This window comes from Xenopus laevis, chromosome 4S (assembly GCF_017654675.1).
Source record: "Xenopus laevis strain J_2021 chromosome 4S, Xenopus_laevis_v10.1, whole genome shotgun sequence".
NCBI lineage: Eukaryota > Metazoa > Chordata > Amphibia > Anura > Pipidae > Xenopus > Xenopus laevis.
In genome coordinates this window covers 63,941,107-63,963,108 of record NC_054378.1, presented here as the reverse complement: position 1 = coordinate 63,963,108, position 22,002 = coordinate 63,941,107, and the positions used below count along the sequence as shown (strand labels likewise).

The window sequence follows — 22,002 nt, the reverse complement described above, 5'->3', positions numbered from 1 at the left end:
CTTATTCAAATCAATGCATGGTTGCTAGGGTAATTTGGACCCTAGCAAGTTAATTTAAAGCTGAACAACCCCTTCAATTTACATTTGGCTTTCATTTTTGTGGTTTTGGAGTTATGTAGCTTTTTATTCAGCTGTTCCTCCATTTGCAATTTCAGCAATCTGGTTTATAGGGTCCAAATTACCCTAGCAACCATGCACTGATTTGAATACGATACTGGAATATGAATAAGAGAGGCCTGAGTAGAAAAATGAGTGATAAAAAAGTAGCAATAGTACATTTTGCAGCCTTACAGAGCATTTGTAAGTGACCTCCATTTGAAAGCTAGCAAGAGTCAGAAGGCGGCGGAAAATAATGAAAAAAAATAAACAATGAAGACCAATTCTAAAACTTAAAGGAAAGTTATACCTTCAAAATGAATACTTAAGCAACAGTTTATATCATATTAAGTGGCATATTAAATAATCTTACCAAACTAGAATATATATTTAAGTAAATCTTGCCCTTTTACATCTCTTGCCTTGACCCACCATTTCGTGATGGTCTGTGTGCTGCCTCAGAGATCACCTGACCAGAAATACTGCAACTCTTACTGTAACAGGAAGAAGTGTTGAAGCAAAAGACAGAACTCTGTCTTGTAATTGGCTCATGTGACCTAAGAAGTATAGTTTGTTTGGTGCTAGGCGCATACCTTATAGCCTACCAATAGCCTGGGTCCTTGTCCCTACACTGCCGGCAAGTTGAAAAACTCCATGTATGGTCTGTAATAAGTGCACATGTATGCTTATTTGTGCTTGCACGTGGGAGGGGGCAAGAGTTGCTAAGGGCACCTGAGCAGCTTGGCCCAGCGCTGGAATTGGTCTATCATATCCTAATAAATATTGTTTACTTTTAACTATTGGGAGTGTGTATTTGTGATATATGATAAAGCTGCAAGACTTCCCCCTTGAAGTGGGGGTAATTTGTAGGGCTTAAGCTACACTAAAACAAGTTGCTGTGTTTAACAGACTGGCAAAATGATCTTGACAGACACTTGACAAAGATTATTTTTTTTTATTTGTCTTCATACTTATTCGAAAAATATAGCTTCTGACTAGTAGCATGCATATCTGGAAAAAAAAAACGGTTACAAATTTCTTGAATACAAAAATAAAATGTGGTAAAAATATATATAAATAGGACAGGAAACATTTACAAATGGAGTGCAAAGTACTGCAATCACTGTAAGAGACAAAATTGCAAGTAAAATTGCTCACTATAAGAGACCTTACAGTCTTAATGAATGTCAGTTTTAAACATTTAGGCGCTGAACAGGTTACAAACAAAATGTGCAAATCACAGCAAACAAAATATTTACAGAGGAGCAAAAAACTTGTTCTAATTTTTTCCATCTTTGACAAACTATTTTGAGCAGAATCAGGTTTCCTTTATTATGTGGTACAGAAAAGGAGAAAGTTCTAAAATAAGAGAAAAAACAAGAATTACAGGGATCATTTTTTTTACCCAGATTTCAGCTGTGGTATGGAGCATGGAGGTTCTGCTGTGCTTTGGAACAATCAGACAAGTTTCACATTGTATCATCTCCAATACATGCGATTAGGAGAGCAGGCTTTTTCTCTCATAAACTAAAGGCTTCACAATCAATTTTCTGGCCTTCAGAGATATTCTTTGGTGCACTTCCACACAGAACAGGCTAATACCTAGCTGACCTGTATAGCACATAGAATTCAGAATCTTGGAGACTGGTAACCCAAAGTTCTTCATTGATCTACTACAAAGAATGAACCATGAAAAGTTGTTTTTTTTTTAAAGGTATATTATGCTCTCTGCATTATGCACTGTATGGGATTGGTTGTAATGCATAGCAAACCTTAATATACAGATTTCAATTGAAATCAGTAGGGACAACATGGTCACTCTTCGAAGAAAACCTGTACCGTCCTCTTATTTTTTTTTCATCTTAAAAGGAAAACTATTCCCCCAAACAAATATGTAAAAGACCATACTTTTCAATGTCAATGAGCCCTACCAAATCAATTTATCTTAGAGGATTGAACACCATATTTGCTCAATCATCATCTTGCAATATCCATTCTACGCTGGTGTTATTGTAAAAGAGCTTAAAGTGATTCTGTGATGATTTTATGGTGAAATTTTACCACACCATAATTTATAACTAAATTACACTGTGAACATTGCAAATAATTCATTTTGCCGTTTAAGAAGTTATTCTAGAACCAATAAATAAATATATATATATATATATATATATATATATATATATATATATATATATATATATATATATATATTTTTTTTTTTTTAATCCAGGGACAAGTCATGGTGCCTGATCCTGTACTTTTAGAAAGAGCCAGCACTTCACAATGGAACTGCTTTCAGATAAGCGATTGTTTTTCCTACTCAATTTTAACTGGAGGAATTGTAACATAGTAAGTTAGGTTGGTAAAAGACACACATTCATCAAGTTCAACTTTTTAACTATTTTAGCCTGCTTAACTGTGGTCAGGTTTGGGTGTTATACTATAGACTGCAACAGAGTTTTTATTTACCACTAGGTGGGGCATGGGAGTATTTTTAGAAATGTGGTGATTTGGTTACCTACGCATTGTTCTGTGTATAGGCTGGGTGGGGGGTGATTACACTCCAACTTGTACCCCACGTCAGGTTTCAAAATTAATACATAAAAATAAAAAAACTGTTTTGAAGAAGAGATTGCAATGAAGCATTATGCCCCACATTTTCCCAGGACAGAAACCCTTAAGATATATGCATATGTGCTGGGTCTAATACTAATGCCTTAGTGGGAATTGACATTATTAGCACACAACTCCTGTTTCAATGCACTAGGCAGTCATATTTAAATAATATAGGCAGGAATTAACAAGCAGCAACTGATACATACCCATGATTTGCAATAGAGGAAGTTTAACAGTACAAATAAGCACTCCGACAACCACACAGGGACAGAGATACAGATCATAGTACAGAAAAGGTACAGAACTTGCACATACAATTTTCAAACTATGTGTATTCTCTTATTAATGGCGTAGGAATTTAAATTTTGGCTTCTTCAGCATCAACATTGGTTGTTTGATTGTAGGTTTATCTCCAAACAATTTGGCTTCACTTTCTCTGGTTGGAAAGCGGCTTTGGTAGATGTCTGGGTATTGTTTCTTAAACTGAAACAGACACAACAAATGAAGAGCATTCTTTAACCTAAACTGTATTAAAAAAATAAATAAATTTGGTGACACATTGTATAGACATGCTGCCACATTAGATTTATTTTATTTTGGAGAACTTTGACAGTTTATCCTACTGCTACAGAATAGTAAAAAAATATATGTCTTTACATCACTCAACAAAGAGACTGCATATTATTCAGATGTTTGTATACTGACACCTATAAGAAGGTAGAGAGATAATGTTGAAGAGAAAAAAAAATTATGTGAATGAATTTAATGCTCACCAAAATGTAAAGGTAAAATAAAAACCACATTTCACAGCTACTGCCTCTCTCGATAGGGCTTGGATTTTGTATTTACTATGTTAACCCATATTGCAAGTATAAACATGTGTAATGGTATACATTTACAAGAGGGTTCATGCTAATCTTTAAACATTACATTGGATTAGTTTTTCCTTTGTAGAGAATAAGAGCCCTCTCCTCAGCAACTACAGTAATTAGGAAGGGTACAAGGATCTTTATAAAAGGATTAGCACTAGAGCAGAGTCTGTAGGGTGGTAACTAAAAAAAGCCTTTTATAGTCAACTGTGTAGTGTAGAGGAAATGCTATATGCTACTTTGTTAAAAGGATGCATGTAGCACATTTTTTGCCAAGTTATTGATAAAAATAATGGGATGGAGAATCTACAAAGTTAAATTTTTTTGTCTTAACCCTTAGTCATATGCACAGATAGGACAGTTTGCGCTTTTGAAAAAGATTAGAGGAAAACTGGCAACAAAACATAGAAAATTGCAATATGATAAAAGGCAGTTGCGCTGATTTAGTCTCATACAATTCGGCAGTGCCATCAATTAGATACTAAAAATGAGGGGACTTAGGGCAGATTTATAAAGGGTCGAATAGTCAATTTGAATTTTCGAGTTTAAAAATTCACACATTCAAATTTTAATCCCACTATTCGAATGTAAATTTGAATGTGAGATTTATCACACCTCGACCATGGAAACAGTCCATATTCTGATATTCGCCACCTAAAACCTGTCAAGTTCATGTGCGAGTCAATGGCAGATGTTAGTCGAGTCATTTGGAGATGCTACTAGCCTTCCTGACATTCAAGTTTTTTTTTCGGGAGAAAAAAATTGTACAAATCGAATATTAGAATTTTCAGGTAGGAACCATTTGTTCAAATATTAGCCATTTGAATATTTTTCTTAAATACCTCCCAGGCGAATTGTAAGTATAAAAAAATTCACATGAATTCGAAATTCGACCTTTGATAAATGGGCCTCTAGAAGTTAAATGGAAAAGCTTTCAAAATGCAGCTGGAAACACACAAGTCTCACCTGCTTTAGCTTCTTTTTCTTGTCCTTTATTGATAAAGTTTTGTCTCTTACAATGTTTTCTAAAAGTTCGATTATAGCAGCTTGAGAGGTGGCCAATTTCTGCTCTTCAAACTCTTGGGTGCTTATCTGCTTACAAAAATAATAGGCTGGCACAGTTCCTTGCTTCACCTGTAAACATAAAAAAAAGTCATCGTTAGCACTTGTATTTAGTTTACTAAAACAACTTTTAACATTCTAGCAAAAGACAACTTTTAGCATAAATTATAATTTAATATGCATAGGGTTGCTGTACCCATTGCTCTGTGCAGATCTCTTCCTGTATGTGTCTACCAGGTCCAGCTAATGGGCACATCTGCTACACTGCCCTTAGGGTAAGTTGCCATCCACTATTTAGCACCTGATGGCCTGGAAGGTACATGGAGATCATAAAAATCTGTAGAGTTGTAACAGTTAACACCAATGCTCAAGTTGAGCAGTCCTATGCTTTAAATTTGCTAGTGCCCAAGCTGTAATTTCAGTAGTTACAATTCATTTTGCACCAGGTTTCTGTACAGCAAAGAAATGCCTAATAAACCATAAGATGCTCAACTTCTCATCATAGTACCAGAGCTTGTTGCCAACATTAAAGATAAGCATTTAAAGCCTTGTTCTTAAAATCAACTCATTTATAAAAATTAAAAGCAAATTGCAGATGTGCTTCTAGGAACATTTTAGCATGGTTTCCCCTTTAACCTCTTGCCCCTAGGGGCTGTTTGATATAGGCCACGCAGCATTTCTTGGATTATTCGTAAAGCCAGTACTATAGAATTTACAAACTGTGCAGGGCAAATGTCTTACTTGGGGATCTATACCTGAACAAAGCGTGACAATTATGGATCATTATATTGCCACAAATAATTATCCTTATAACCAGTACATGAGACGAAAACTCTGCACAAGTGCCACAGCTATGCTACTATTATATTTTATTTGATATGGGAAATGAGTCAGTGCAAAACCAGATACCCAAAGAAGTCAGTTACAAGGTACATCCTGAATAAATATCACAAATACTTAAGCCAAAGCAAACAAACAAAAGAAAAATACAGCTTAAAAGCTTTAGCATACATGGGGTCTTTGAAGGTATTGTATATGATTCTGGACAGCAGTTTGCAAATAGCAAGGCACTTGTAGGATATCTTGGGGATGATCCATGAGGAAGGAAACCAGTCTTGAAGCAAGCAATTCATCCAGATCCACTTCTTCAGCACAGCACAAGACACATCGGGAAAATGTTTGAATCAGCTATAAAACACAATTGTGTAGTGCCCCACACAAGGAAAATGTTTAGGCTTGTTACTAGCACTACAGGCATCACAACTGGGTAGGAAAATTCCTACACAATCAGCAAGCAAGGCCAGAGGAACAACAAGTTCGGGGGGAGGGGGGAGTAAGTATGCCTGGGTGCAGGAGGAGTGTCTGTAGATTTTAAAACATCATATTACAGCACACTCACAGGTCTTTGGTGATGAACCAAAAAGTATAAGTTCATTGAACCAATAACTCACACCTCACCAAAGACCTGTGAATGCGATATATATTTTTACACCATTGTTTCACATGGCTTGAGAAAGAGCCTTTTCGGCTCGAAACGTCGCTGTTACGTATGTGCACATATATGGTGATGTAACTGTTTTACTATTTAATACAAAATATTGAGCATTTATGGCGAGTGCCGTTTCTTATTCGAAATATATATATATATATATATATATATATATATATATATATATATATATATATATATATATATATATATATATATAAATAAATATAAAATGATAAAAGATCCACCTTGATGGATAATAGCCATGATGGCTCATATCAATGTACATTTCAATTTACACAGAAAAAAAGAGTTACCAAGGATCTATTTCCCATGGCATTGTGAAGCCGCGGCATATCCACATTCTGACTCATGCGAGAGATCATGCGCATTAACAGCTGGAGCTTTCGTCTGTTTGCAGGGGGAAGTAGCAGACAGCAAAGTTGCAGAGCCTCAATTGCAACTCTCTCCAAGTGTGGCTGCAACAAACCTGGAAGGCATCATTGAATGTTGATGTACCAGACAGCTATTGCTAGTAGAATTTGCAAATAGGAAAAGGTGGCAAAACAGATGATTTTGTCAAATTACAGTAAAGAGAGAGAGTCTGAGAACAAATGCCAAAAGATTAAGATTAGACTAAAAGCTGCTCCGAGTTGTCACCCACATGGCCCAAATGTGTAGGACCAAGATGTTATTTCGACTGAATCAATTAGCAAGTATTCAGTTTGCTTGTAATTAATAAATCAAATGGGGATGAAGGAAGAGCAGGCAGCACCATGATGACCGAAGAAAACTTAAATAATCGTGTACATTTCAATTGCAATCTAAACTGAGAGAAGCAGAACTACACTGCTGTAAGTCTACCACACACAATTTTCAGGCACAAGTAAACACGATGAACAAGTTAAACAAATGCACATGTGACAGACATAAGCAGCATGTGTTTATTGCATAGCATGCAGGAAATAAGTGGAGTGCAAGGTTACATTTAGACATGCAAGGAACAGCATTAACCTTACTTTCTGAGCCAGTGCTGTTGGGGGAAGTAGTATGTGGAAGCAAAGAAGAAGTTGAAGGAAAAGAAGAATTTGAGAGTTCCATGGTGCTCTGACAATCTCTATGTTACAGGGATATCCAGAACTGCAGGTACATTGTCCATAGTACAGTTTTTCACTGTTCTGAGAGTAATCCCCCATCACTAGACCTATAGTGCAGTTTATTATCATGAGAATTAAGGCCAATCACATATTCAGCTTTCTATCCAAATGTTACTGGCCACTCTTTCACCGCACTCTAGTCTTTGTGAGGTAGGTTGCAAAATTTTGATCCGACAGTCGCTGTTGTCCATGTACACACTGTCAGCAATTCCTTCAAGGGAGCAGCAATGTACCCTTACTTTGTGGGTCACATCAGTTTATCTCCTGGAAGTGGTAAGATTTTGACAACTTCCCCCAATAATTCCCCTCCTGAAGGGACCGTACAAAGGATTCTTTTTAGCAACCACATCTTGGGCGATATCGTCTTTGTTGTCTCTGGCAATCTCCACAAAATTATGTTCCACATCTTCTGCTTCTTCATTGGAAACCTTCCGTACCAAACTTAAAAGAAGGCATGCTGTTGACTTGAAAAAGGGTTCATTGCTTAAGTGCCTTTTTTTTTGATGGTGCTGGATCAAGTGTTTTATTATGAAATCTATGCTTTCCATTATGACTGTTGGGAACCGTTATGTAGCCACAAACAACTATCAGGAAATGAAATAGAGATTTAAAAAATAAGCAAATATATAATGGTTAGTTAGCATTTAGTAAAACTGCAGCAGTGCCTTATATGTTGCAAGTAAGCATGCATGTGCATTCTCAATTACAATAAAACTTAAAGACAGATACATACCCAAGATATTTACAAAAAGCTCATAAAAATCAAATGTGAGCAGAGGCTCTGGAAGATTTAGGAAATAGTCAGCAACTGTCCTAAAAACATCCCGTTCGAAGCCAATATATGTTGACTGACTCGTATCATTATTCTTAGGCCCTACAAAAGCATAGAAAAAAAAAAAAAAAAATCAGAATTTTGCACTGCATTGCAATAATAATAATAATAATCTGTTTTATCCATTACAAAAACAATTAATAATACTGTTCACATCAGCCCATGGTCTTTTCAGAAGTTTAAACCACCAGGCTGGTGGATTATTAAAACTATCAATAGATGGCATTTTAGGATAAGAAAAATTTCACAGATTTCAGAAATTTAAACCAAGAAAAAAAAAAAAATAAACCAAACGACAGTGTATGTATCACGGATCCTATAGATCATCTGAGTTAGTGTATTTAAAAGCCAAACTTTGGGGAGTATTGGGGAGCACCTCCCATCAAAAGGAAAACAACCGACGGTGTGCAAGGTCAAATAATTAAAACAATATAGAAAAGAAAAGGAATTGACAATTGCTTTGCACCTTCCCATCCCTCTTAGTCCAAAAAGTCATATGTCTACCCCACAACATCCTACAACACAATTAATGTTTTTACCACAGAGTACATTTTTTGCTCCTATTTAACGACCGGGAGGGTGTTCACTGCGGGAGAAGGGGTTGGCTTGGCAACAGTGGGTAAATGGAATCATAAGTTCATTGCCACAGCAAGCTTAGAGCTGCACTCACTTATTACCTCTTTCAGTACCTGGGAGGGTCTATACTGTGGGTGAAGGGGTTGGTTTGGAATGGTTGGGAAACAGAACCTACTTCTGTTACTGCCGCAATAAATCTAAGAGTCGCACCTAGATAGTGCCTCTTTCGGTCTAAACGCAGCAGTCTGCTATGATATTACTATTTTAGACATTATATGCTGCGGTAATATCAAATTAAATGTATAAAATGATATGCATGGTGGATTACCATTGTCTATGTATATAAGGCTGATACCAGTACACAACAAAACGCCACCATATTATTTTGTGGGATTGTTCGGCATATATATTGACGCAGAGATTTGTTTTAAACCTACTATCCTGTGGCTTCTTGCCTCCCTGTACCCAACATATTTTTAATGGTGTTAATCTGGACTTCTTTCTCTTTCTTAATGATATTTATTAAAAGTTATGTTTTAACACATGTTGTGGGGTAGACATATGACTGTTTTTGGACTAAGAGGGATGGGAAGGTGCAAAGCAATAGGTCAATTATTTTTCTTTTCTATATAAGTTTTACTAATGGTCTAAACACCTATAGTACAGATCAATGGAGGGCACACAATTTAGAGAAAAATACTTTAGCAAATATAATATAAGAGGTGTAAAAGACTTAAGATTACCCCTACAAAGAGTAACCAAATAGAATCCCAGAATCCCCTATTCCAAAGGCCATTGTGCTGAAACATTGGGGCCCTTCTAATTTTTTGGCAGGTGTATCCGCTCCTTGTTGCCTTTTTCTACTCTGTATATAGAATTGGGTTGTATGTATATTTGCTTAAATGCTATATAAAATGCTGTATATTGATGTTTTTCTGAAATAACATTGTTGTAATTGCCACATTAACTCTAAATAAAGATAAAGAATTTTTGTAAAACCACCCGTGTCTGATAAAAATATTTTTTTGAATGTGCATACCTAACATACTTTGTACTAAACACCTAAAGCAACCAATCAACAGGTAACATTTACTGCTCACCTGTTTAAAAGCAAACATCTTTTCGGCTGCTATCGGTCACTGCATTTGGGCAAACTTAGCACCTTTCACATGGGGGTACAAAAAAAAAAAAGTATCCGAACCCTGGGCTGTGTAGCTTACAGTCAGTTGCTTCCCATGGGGACAACTATGTGGCACACAAACAAAAACAGGGGCTATTTTAGGGCATTTAACCCCATATAAATCTATATGGACCGATTAGATTTTTTTGCAAAAAAGGCACATTTTGTGAAACTCACAATTGGCAAGGCATTTCATAGCAGACAGGACCCAATGAGGAAGGTCATCTGTAGAAAGTAAGGGGAGAAGAAAAAAAATAAAGTAAAATCATACATACACTCCTCCAGATTGAGCATTAAAATAGTTTAAAACTGTGGGTAGTAAAAGTCTGTAACTTCAAAAAAAAAAATATTTTCTTACCCGTTTTGCATTGAAGGACAACAACTCCATGCTTACTGGTATGTGTCATATTATACCTTATATAATTAGGCTTTATCTGGGAAGGATTTAAAACTTCTTCCAAGGATGGCAAACCTAGTATTTTCTGAAGGCTGAAGAAAGATAGATATATAGTGGTTAATTAACAGTAGGTACATTAGAATCAAGGAAGGCAGTCATTTTTACTAAACAGTACGGGAACTCCTTTACCTATAGGATGGGACAAGTGCTGGAGCACAAAGTGCACAATTTACACACAACTGCAAGGAACAGTTTTTTAAATAATAAAAATCTAGATGTAGGCACTGCACTGGGTAAAACTATTGCGTTTGCTTCAGAAATACTACAAACTGTTGTGTAGCCATGGGGTAGCCATTCAAGCTGGAAAAAGGTGAAAAGGCATAGGATACATAAACGATAAGCTCCGTAGTATACAATAGAATGCTTCATAACTTTTCTATTATCGATTGGGTATCCTCTGCTTGAATGGTTGCCCCCATGGCTACACAGCAGCCTGTTTATATAAACTCTAGTTGTGTTTCTGAGGCAAACACACCAGTTTTACCAGTGCAGAGCAACACTACATTATATTGTCATTCCTTTAACAGCTTACCATGGTAAATGAGCCATAAGGCTAAAATGAACACAGGCTCTTGCTGCTCTTTGGTGGAAGACAGCAGAGATCATAAAAGCACTTGTTTGCCCATTACAGCTTTAAATGCTATGGAATTATGGGGTTGAAGAAAATTGAGTGGTGCCAGAGAAGTCTTGATATCCTTTATATAAACCAAGCCATAAAGTATTTGAATTTAATTTATGCAAAAGGATGTACATAAAGGAAGATGATTTGCGTTAAGTCTCTAGTCTCTTTTCTGGGTTATAGCAGGGAAAACATAGGAAGATAATTGAGAATAAGACCACATAAAAAAGTAGAAGAGGAGAGCTAGAAAAATATACAGTAGAAGCAAAATGTATGTGTGAATGGGCAAGGGGCCTGGGTTTATGTTGGTTATAACAAGAGAAATAAGAGTAACTGCAATCCTTTGGTTAGAGAACCATCAAAATGCTAAAAAACATGGTTACAAATGTTAATCAATTCAGATCCAGAATGAATTGGTTTCTGAGGTACAATGTCCATTACTAAGAGAAGGTTTCAACCTGGTTTTACTACCAAGCAATATAATAGCTCGCACTGATATACATAGATACATTTAGAAAACATATAGTATGCTATGAGCTCAGGCTTCACGTGTTAGGTCATAGGTAAAATTAAAACTATATGAAGACAAACCAATTTTCTCATTTGTCTAACCCAGCAATGTACAGATTTAATATTCCACTTCAGTCTTGAATACCTTCCCCAGTCTGTCAGGACAAGTTATAAGAGTCTTACTGTATCAAGGTTATGTTTCCCCATATGTCTTCAATATCCTTGCTACGAAGCTGCTTAGGAAAGTCATCATCATTCTCTTGCTCTTCCATCAGGTCCTTGTTTTCCTGCTCATTCTGCAAAATAAATAAATCAGTTAACTGCTAAAGAACAGACTCTGAACATGCTTATGTTGGGTTGGATCAATCATTTTAAACATTAGCTCGGTTGTCATTTAAAGTTGATTTTTTTTGGGGACCACACCACCACTGAAACAAAATGTAAAACTAGCCACCTTAGAATCCACAGACGCACGCCTTCTAGTTGTTTTCTTAGAGAACTGTGGCATCTTGAATAAGTGTTCTCTTTCTTTAAATACATTTTCCATGCTACTTCTTTTCCACAACGGGGGACGACTTGGAATGGTCTTAACTGGAGAAGTGGAAGGGAATCTGGGAAATTTAAGAAAAAAAAAGCATCTGTCTGTGTTGCATTCTGCAAGCATGGACCACAAACTGGGGGTACTTTGAATAAACAAAAATAATGACCAAGTGGAGTACCATTCCCCTTTAAAACTATACTGGTTTCATTACTTTGCGTATAGAAGGTTCCAAAAATGTCTACCATTTTATAATAAACCTGACTGTATGCAGTGAAATTCTCCCTTCATTTACTTGTTCCGACTGCTGCAGATAGGAAACTTGACAGTCCCTAAGGATTATACTTTCAAACTGCAGGGGGGGGACCTTCCCAGAAATGGAGCAGCTTTGTTTATTTACCTGTAGAACAGCCAGCGACCATGTAGCGATTCATATCTGCAGCACTTTGAGCAAGTAAATGAAGGGGGAATTTCACTGCATACAGTCAGGTTTCTTATACTAACTGTCCAGATTTTTTTAATTGAAGTATATTGATGATAGGTTTCTTTTTCAGTTAATAAAGTAAAAATTGTATTTTATTTTTGCCTTTACATCCTCTTTAATGTTTCCAACTCCAGCTGCTGTATTCTGAACTCCCCCCCCCCCCATTTTCCTAAATTACAAATTATTCAGCCAAATACTGAAATAGTGGATTCGGTGCTCCATCGCGCTGTATACAAAAGCCGCACAACTATAACTCCCATTTCATTCAATACATTGCAAATAAACGCCTCCTACTACATACCTTACCACACATTTATATATATGTTGACTGCACTGGGCTCCAAGTACCAAAGAAAAAAGTTCAAATGAACCCGAATATTCAGAGCTGTGACATTGTGGAATCCTCTCTCTAAATAAGATGCACAGGCAGAAGTGATGTGCGGGCCGACCCAAGGCCCACGGGAACCACGGTTTCAGGCCGCCCCTGGACGAAATGCGCGGGTCGTGCTCTTCTCCTGCTCTCCCCACCCACGACCTAGTACTGCTGGCTTCTGGCGCCAGAATTTATAGACTTCCGCCTGCCCCGTCCCTTTTGTGACATCACTGCGGGGCTTGGGTCTATAAATAAAGGGGAGCAGCGGGCCCGGGTCGATGCAGGTAGGGAGCAGGCGGGTTAGGGTCGGGTGCGGGTCGAGAAATTCTCGACCCGCACATCACTAACAGGCAGATATATTAGGCAGTATCATGAAGATACAGGGTTATTGAAACTAGTGCTTTGGACAAAGATTCAGGAAGGAAGTTTTCCCCTTAATAGGCAATCGGAAGAGGCTTCAGATGGGGTTTTTTCATCTTTTTTGATCAAAAATATAATCATTTTGTATTTTACCAATTATTGTATTGACCTCTGCCTGTACAATCAAAACAAATCACCAGTACATTGAGAAGCCAGCTGTTGGATTGGGGATTTGTTTTAATGCTTCTATGAACCAGAAGTACAATTTGACTTTACTGTCAAGTTTAAAAATAGGCAAAATGTATGTCCAGCTCAAGACCTAGTCAATGAACAAAGAGGTATACTGCCTCTTTAAATGTCACCATTTACATTAACTGTACCCGTGTATACATGTATACTCCATGGCAGGGAGTATGTATGTATGTATGTATGTTTGTATGTATGTATGCATGCTTGAATTGCACAAAAAAGAAAATCGTCTATATTTTTTTTTTTATTTTGAGGTGATACGCTGAATCGTCCATGGCTGGGTGTTTTCGCATGTCTTGTCAATGCAACGAAATATACCAGGTCATCTGCAAAATCCTAATGACATGGTATTGCCTCCAAAAAAAAAAAAAAAAAAAAAAAATTCAAAATGATATACAATTTTGTTTTTTGTGCAATTCGAGTGTTTCACCAGAGGAGATTCCCCAATATATACTGTGGCAAGGCATTTTTGCATGTTTTGTTGCTGTGACAAATACATCATCATGTGTCACTGCCCTAAAAATTTTATGGAAATACCTATAAAGGCTGTTATTGTCCTCCAGATCCTCAGTTCCCCATCTTCCTTTTAGATCTTCAATGACATGCTTTTTTAAGAACTTTCTCAGTAGCTGTATGGTCTGCTGCCTTGTCACCTCAGAACCAAAATTGCTATTGGTTTTGAGCAATTGATGGAGCAAATCTATTGCTTCAGAAGCTGTAAAATAATTTCCATAGGCTTTGAAATGTTGTCTGTGTTTTGTCAAAGGCATTCCCACCCGAAAATGTTTTGTTACTTCATTCCACTGGAAGACAATTAGGAAACACAGCCATGAATACAAAAGTAACAAACAAAACTCACCCACCGTAAATACAAATAATAAACCCACAATAATAAACCCAATAAGCCCATTCCCAAACAAATGTCTGGAAGAGAGGTCGGCACCTCTCCGATATGCATGAGAACAAAAGAATCACCAAACACTCGACAGCAGGTGAAGCAGGGCGAACCCCTGCGTGTTTAATTCAAGTCTTGTGTGCTGAAGGGGGTCCAACCCCGAAACGTTACATCACAAGACTTGGATTAAACACGCAGGGGTTTTCCCCCGCTTCACAGTTTAGAGAGAACAGTGGGTGAACCTAGTCATCTTTGTTTTGTACTTCCATAGTAAATTATGGGCACAAGGCACTGTGGGCAACTAAGTATTTCCTAGAATGCAAACATTGTTTTCCTCAAGATGGCCTAAGATTTACGAATACATTTTCCAGGGAGTAGAATGGAATTACAATTATATATGTGCATTCTTGCTAAATGGGATCTACGCATGTTATCTGCAGAGATATGATAAATAAAAAAAAGGGAATTAAGGAGGCATGGACCAAGTACTACTGCCACAATTGTTTCAAATAACTAATGAAGGGGGGGGGCAGTGTGAAATAAAAGTGATTATTATCAGGACACGGTGTACTTTATTTTTAAGCAAAATAATAGACAACACATGTGTAACATAAGCCTGATTTACTGGCTCCTGAGAAGGATAAATCACCTTATATTTCCAAATTCAAGAATGACTTTACAGTTGACAGTCTAGCAACCAAGTCTGGTTTATTACAGCAAGTTTGGCCAATGGAAAACAGGGCTTATTTCAGGGTAGAAATTCATATATAAAAACATCCAGAACAAATGAATTTGTATTACATATAAAAAGGGGGTTGAAAACACACACGGTAATAGATGCCTGCCTTACATAACCCTATTTTGCACTGCTTGAACAGGTCCAATGGCCATTATTGTTGGAACGTGACATATTCTGCTGTGAGACGAAATAACAAGAGGTTTCTATAGAGTCTTTGCTCCTTAGCATCACTTCCAACACATCTGTTGCTGCAAGCAAAAACACAGGAAAGCAACTGTGACAGAACAGACGCACTCACCAGTTTAGCAGCACGGTACGGCCCTGGCGTAATGATACGGCTGTCCATTCCTGCACCTACGAACAGAAGCGAGCCGCCTTCGGCCATTTAACCCTTGACCCACCTGTCCCCCGAACACACACCTCTCAACCGTCTGTAATCTGTTTGAAAACCGAGCCGCAGTATGCATCTCACTGGTTGGTAGAAAGTTGTTGTCACGTGAATTATCAACCCAACCAGAAGCCTTTGTCGTTGTGACGCAGAAAGGAAACTGTTATATAAGGGAACACTATCCGGTGGAGAGATGTTTACCGGGGAGGGTTGGTCAGTGTCCTGGGTTTGTTAGTACAGTGAGGGAGATGTGTTGTTAAACTGTGGCTTGATTCCCGAAAAGATTCATGGCAGGAACTGAAAGAAAGAGTTTGCATTCGACTCGGGGAAATAGCGTTGCGTTTTGTTTACTCTGTATCGGTTAAAAGTGGCAAATACGAACTCTGCAACAAATAACAAGTAGTCCGTTGGGTCTCATTGTTACTGACGCATGAAAAATGTGTAGTACCCGCGAATGTCCTGCGTTTTTAAAACTGACCACCAGTTGCTCGGGAGTAACATGGAACCATTCTCGTTTTTTTTTTAGTGGCAGCAAACGGTTGTTCTCTTGGTGTAGATAGAGAGTGATATTCGGAGACCATTTGCAATTGGTTTTCATTTTTTTATCATTTGGGAGTTAATTAGATTTTTATTCGTCAGCACTGCAGTTGGGTTTCTAGGGTCCAAATTACCCTAGCAACCATGCATTGATTGGAATGAGAGACTGGAATATGAATAGGAGAGGGTCTGAATTGAAAGACAAGCAATAAAAAGTAGCAAAACCAATACATTTGTAGCCTTGCAGAACATTTGTTTTTTAGATGGGTTCAGTTACTCCCCCCCCCATTTGAAAGCTGAAAAGAGTTAGAAGAAGAGGGCAAATAATTTAAACACTATATAGAAAATAAATAATGAAGACCACTTGAAAAGTTGCTTAGAATTAGTCGTTTTATAAAATACCAAAAATTAAGAGATAATAAACATAATAATCATGATTTTATAGTTGTATTTTAAGCCTCACGCAGAACACTTCAAAGGGTAGTGTAATAAAAGCAGAAAATGTGCCCAAGATCTAGTAACCCATAGTAACAGATAAGCAGGCTGCATGTCCTGTTCACCTTGAAAGGAAACATCTGATGTGTTGCTATTTCTTACTAGATATGGTGTTGACTTTATTGCCATTACTACAGATTTGTTCAGTTTAGAGGCCTTTATTACTGCAACTTTCTAGTGTGCAGGATTTAAAAGCTAATATAAAGGAGGAGATGACGTTAGAAAACCAGGGGGCAGAAGTCTTATGGGTGGAGCTCTTCTCCGATCATAAATAATCCAGCAAATTTATTGTAGAAGTATGCTATAGAGCCCCTAATGTAAGTGAGAAGGAGGCTAAGCTCCTGATGCAAATAGAAAAGGCTGCTAGTTTGAGGAAAGTAATGTTAATGGAGGATTTTAATTACCAGATATTGAATGGAGCAACAGTACTGCCAGGACAAACTACATTATCTAGTTAGCTTGTCCAGAATGACTTTGTTTCCATTGGGGTTTGAACATCTTTTTGGCCAGTCGTGATGTGATAAACTCATCAGATGCTCTGAGTACTTGCAATTGTAAACATAAATCTGCATTTTTTTTTTTGTAGTTAGCTCGTTTAGAGTACAGTGGAAAGGACAGCAGAGAAAATGTGAGAGGGTAAAAGGGAAGGGTAGGTAGAGAGAAAGCAGAGATTGGATTCATTTGCAACAGTTTACATTGTATTAAATCATATATTGTTTGTATTCTGATTCTTGTATAATTTTTTGTAGAAGGCTTTATTCTTTTAACCCAAGATTCCAGTTCTCACTTTCTCTAACTGTTAAAGCTATATCTTTATAAGATGCTACATCTGTTAAAACACATCTGCCCCTGCAAAAGCTTTTTAAAGTGAGATGGTAAAGGGAAAGGGTAGGTAGAGAGAAAGCAGAGATTGGCAAAAGTTTACATTGTGTTAAATCATATATTGTTTGTATTCTGGTGTGGAGGAAAAGTTATCCTGGCCCCCTTAAAGGAGAAGGAAACCCAGTCGGCGCAAAAACCCTCCCCCCTCCCGTGTGTTGCTTCCCCTCCCTCCTCCCCCCTGGCCTACCTGCCCGCTAGGCAAATGCCCCTAACTTGTTACTTACCCTTCTGCGCAGGTCCAGTCCACAGAGTTCACAGGCACCATCTTCTTCCACGCGATCTTTTTTCTGCTTTGACTGGCGTTTTAGCGCATGCGCAGTAGGAGCATTTCGCTGGTACGGATCTACTGCGCATGCGCCAAAAGTCACTACGTTTATGGCGCATGCGCAGTAGATCGTACCAGCGAAATGCGCATGTGCCGGTCAAAGCAGGAAGAAGATCGATTGGAAGAAGATGGTGTCGGTGAACTCCGTAGACTGGACCTGCGCAGAAGGGTAAGTAACAAGTTAGGGGCATTTGCCCAGCGGGACAGGTAGGCCAGGGGGGAGGAGGGAGGGTGGGCAACACACGGGAAGGGGGGAGGGTTTTTGCGCCGACTAGGTTTCCTTCTCCTTTAATGGAAGGAACAGTTTCATAGTGCACATGAGGCCCTTGTAGAAACTGTTCCAAGGTTATGTGTAACATCTGCCAAGTCGGTTCTTATCAGTATCCTGTATTCTTTTTGTATCCTGTGCCTAGGAGAATAGTCCTTGAAGCACATCTGCAGTTTTCCCATACTAGTGCCTTATCAATCCCTTCTCATGAAGTTTCGTACCAGAGTGTATTTAATGTCTGTCCAGTCTTTTGTTCTGTATTCTGTCTCTCGAGTACAGGATCCACGTAGATCATGTATGTTTATTATATAAATAATAAACCTAGATTAACCCTTTCACCTCAAGTGATCTTTGGTTTTTGGATTTTCCCCAACAAAGGTTAATAAAAGAAGGATACACAGGGTGACATCAGTGTAGTCACAGGGTGACATCAGTGTAACTTTTTATTTATCTTTGCCTTTGTAATGTTTAGGAAATAAAAGGAAATGGGTCTGGGCCTTTGGCGCCAAAACATTTTTTTCTGATGTCCCACCGATCCTAATCCCCAGCCTAAAATGCCTTAGACTCCTTAGACTCTCTCATCCCACTAACTTGAGAACATTTTTAAAGGAATTGTTCAATGTAAAAATAAAAACTGGGTAAATAGGCTGTGCAAAACAGAAAATGTTTTCTGTGCAAAACAGAAAATGTTTTCAATATTGTCAGTTAGCCAAAAATGTAATCTATAAAAGTTGGATTGACTGTATGTCTAACATAATAGCCAGAACACTACTTCCTGCTTTGCTACTCTCTTATTGTTTACCAGTGAGTAACCAAACAATGACTTTAGAGGGGCCATATGTGTCATAACTGTTTGCTTTTGAATCTGATCTGAGCTACATGCTAAGGACAAATAGCAAACTCACTGAACAGTTATGTCCCATGCAGCCCCCCCTTAAAATCGATGACTAACTCAGAGTTAGAGAGCTGAAAAACAGGAAGTTCAGTTCTGGCTGTTATGTTAGACATTCAGTCACTCCAGCCTTTATAGACTACACCTTTTGGATAACTAATATTAGAAACAATATTTATTTTACACAGCCTGTCTGTTCATCCAGTTTTTATTTTTACACTTAACTGTTCCAAAATGTTATGCTATAAGTACCAAAATAAAAACTGATACTCCACCTTTTTCCCACAAGATGGAGCTATATTTAAAATAATCCTGTAGGCTGTGTAAATCAGTTTAGCTTTTTGCCACAGGCATTTGGTATACTGTACAATTACTGAGAAAAGAAGACTGTTTATGCTAACACTTTGTAACTATAACAATGCAGCATCAAATAGAGACTGACCTTGGTTCCTGAACTATAGATTTTACACAGAAAGAATTCATAACATGATTTTTTTTTAATTATTAGTTTATGCATTGCTTTTAAAGTAGAATGTGTTCGCTTAATTTGAAGAACAGACTGAAGCAAGAGACAAAGATTATTCTAATATTTGGCATATTTCATAATTCTTTTGTCCTTTCAGAACATGGTAAAGAAAATGCGGTTGAGAAAAAATCTCATAAATAAGCAATATGTGTCATGGAGGCATAAACAAAATGATTACATATGATGGCACTGGATCAAGCATCTTTGTGTTGCTGGTACATTCTGTGTCGATAACGTTGCCCCTTTTGTCTGAAGTACTCTTAGAAGACGTAGAAATAATTGGTTTGGACCTCTTATGTGTTGAACAGGCAAGATCATTGCTATTGCTCTTTTTGTTAAAGGAATATATATGGAATATATATTTAAGTAAATATTGCCCTTTTACATCTCTTGCCTTCCATTTTGTGATGGTCTGTGTGCTGACTCAGAAATCACCTGACCAGAAATACTGCAGCTCTAACTGTCAGGAAGAAGTGTGGGAAGCAAAAGACAGAACTCTGTTAATTGGCTCATATGACCTAACATGTATGGTTTGTGTGCACTGTGAATTGTATGATCCCAGGAGATCCCTTATTTTTTAAAATGGCAGTTTTCTATTTATGATTACCCAATGGGACATACTACTAAAAAGTATTACTATGAAAATGGTTTATTTACATGAAGCAGGGTTTTACATATGAGCTGTTTTATGCAATATATTTTTATAGAGACCTACATTGTTTGAGGGGTATATTTTTCCTTTAATGAAAGAAGCTGTTTTGTGGCAGTGAGTGACAGGGACCAGTGTAAGTATGCATTGGCCAATGTGAATGATAATAAAACAACAGTTATGGCCTTTTTTAAACTATTTGGCTAGCCAGTTGATATATGGGGGGAAATTCACTAGGGCGAAGTGACTAAGTTTAGCGTAACTTCGCTAGCGAAGGAGATAGACTCTAGCGCTACTTTGCTCTCTTACACCAGGCGAAGTTTCGTTCTGTCGAAAGAGCGTTACTTTGCAAATTCACTAATATGCGCCTTTTACTCAACGTTACCTGTTCCGCCAGACTTGCCTTCGCCATTTCAGACCAGGCGAAGTGCAATGGATAGGGATGTAGCGAACGTTGGAAAAAAAGTTCGCGAACATATTCGCGAACTTGCGTCAAAAATGCGAACGGTTCGCGAACGTCGCGAACCCCATAGACTTCAATGGGAAGGCGAATTTTAAAAGCTAGAAAAGACATTTCTGGCCAGAAAAATGATTTTAAAGTTGTTTAAAGGGTGCAACGACCTGGACAGTGCCATGCCAGAGGGGGATCAAGGGCAAAAATGTTTCTAAAAAATCCATTGTTGACACAGCGCTGCGTTTTGTGCTGTAAAGGGCAGAAATCACACTACATTTCTAAACCTGTGTAATAAAATGCTTTAAAACGTCCGGCGTCTACATGCCAATCAAGTCGTGTAAAAGTTACAGCCTGTTCACACGCAAAGACGAAACGCGGTGCTTACTGCAACGCAAAAAGACGCAAAGAGCTTTAATGAATGATACCGTCAAGTGAGCAAATAATAGTTTTTAATTACTAGTTGCTTGTCACCTCCAGGATGTTCGTCCTGTTGGTGGCAATATTTCTGTAGTGGTGTGTTTTGCAGTCACTGTGCTTGTGCGCACGTGCACGGTCAGGCAGAGGTAATTCAATGTACAGTGAAGCGAACCAAAAAACACTGATTCTGCAGTGTGGGCCCAGTTTTGGTCTACTTTATTGATCACCTGCGGTGACCATAAAAGATGCGATTTTGCCACTGTTGCAGAACCCTGAAAAATTAGGCATGTGTACTTTCCTGAAAAATTATGTTTTTTTTGTCGCAGCCACTGAACCAGAAGTCCAGAAACAATATGCCATATAAATGCTGAAAATATTAATTTTTTTTTGTGGCAGCCACTGCAGCACAGAGGCCAGAAAAATATGCCATATAAATGCAAACAATATTAATTTTTTTTTTGTCGCAGCCACTGCAGCACAGAGGCCAGGAAAAATATGCCATATAAATGCTAACAATATAAATTTTTTTTGTCGCAGACACTGAAGCACAGAGGCCAGAAAAAAATATGCCATATAAATGCTGAAAATATTCTGTTTTTTTTTGGTCGCAGCCACTGCAGCACAGAGGCCAGAAAAAATATGCCATATAAATGCAAACAATATAAATTTTTTTTTTGTCGCAGCCACTGCAGCACAGAGGCCAGAAAAAATATGCCATATAAATGCTGAAAATATTCATTTATTTTTGTCGCAGCCACTGAAGCACAGAGGCCAGAAAAAATATGCCATATAAATGCTGAAAATATTCATTTATTTTTGTCGCAGCCACTGAAGCACAGAGGCCAGAAAAAATATGCCATATAAATGCTGAAAATATTCAATTTTTTTGGTCGCAGCCACTGAAGCACAGAGGCCAGGAAAAATATGCCATATAAATGCTGAAAATATTCTGTTTTTTTTAGTCGCAGCCACTGAAGCACAGAGGCCAGAAAAAATATGCCAAATAAATGCTGAAAATATTCAATTTTTTTGGTCGCAGCCACTGAAGCACAGAGGCCAGGAAAA

At 37.8% G+C, this 22,002-nt stretch overlaps 1 protein-coding gene across 3 annotated transcripts; it reads right to left on the bottom strand.

Annotated features, from left to right (window-relative positions):
* Window positions 1-1,036: 1,036 nt before the first annotated feature.
* Window positions 1,037-15,583, bottom strand: depdc1.S (DEP domain containing 1 S homeolog). Of its 3 annotated transcripts, none has more exons than XM_018259762.2 (11): window positions 15,403-15,583; window positions 14,008-14,273; window positions 11,921-12,077; window positions 11,650-11,762; window positions 10,239-10,369; window positions 10,058-10,105; window positions 8,026-8,166; window positions 6,453-6,625; window positions 5,658-5,834; window positions 4,551-4,718; window positions 1,037-3,240 (listed from the first exon to the last, which is right to left on the bottom strand). In XM_018259762.2, exons 1-11 carry the CDS (start codon window positions 15,487-15,489, stop codon window positions 3,058-3,060), a joined length of 1,644 nt encoding a protein of 547 aa, XP_018115251.1. In that variant the 5' UTR covers window positions 15,490-15,583; the 3' UTR covers window positions 1,037-3,057.
* Between the last annotated feature and the right edge of the window lie 6,419 nt (window positions 15,584-22,002).

What these genes read in the sequence shown, in the direction of transcription:
- depdc1.S (XM_018259762.2), bottom strand. Translation starts at nt 15,489, where the DNA reads ATGGCCGAAGGCGGCTCGCTTCTGTTCGTAGGTGCAGGAATGGACAGC. An exon ending in GTGCGTCTGTGGATTCTAAG is followed by an intron (nt 11,763 to 11,920) that starts GTGGCTAGTTTT and finishes TTTATTTTGCAG; the next exon opens with AATGAGCAGGAAAACAAGGA. An exon ending in CCATGGGAAATAGATCCTTG is followed by an intron (nt 5,835 to 6,452) that starts GTAACTCTTTTT and finishes TGTGTTTTATAG; the next exon opens with CTGATTCAAACATTTTCCCG.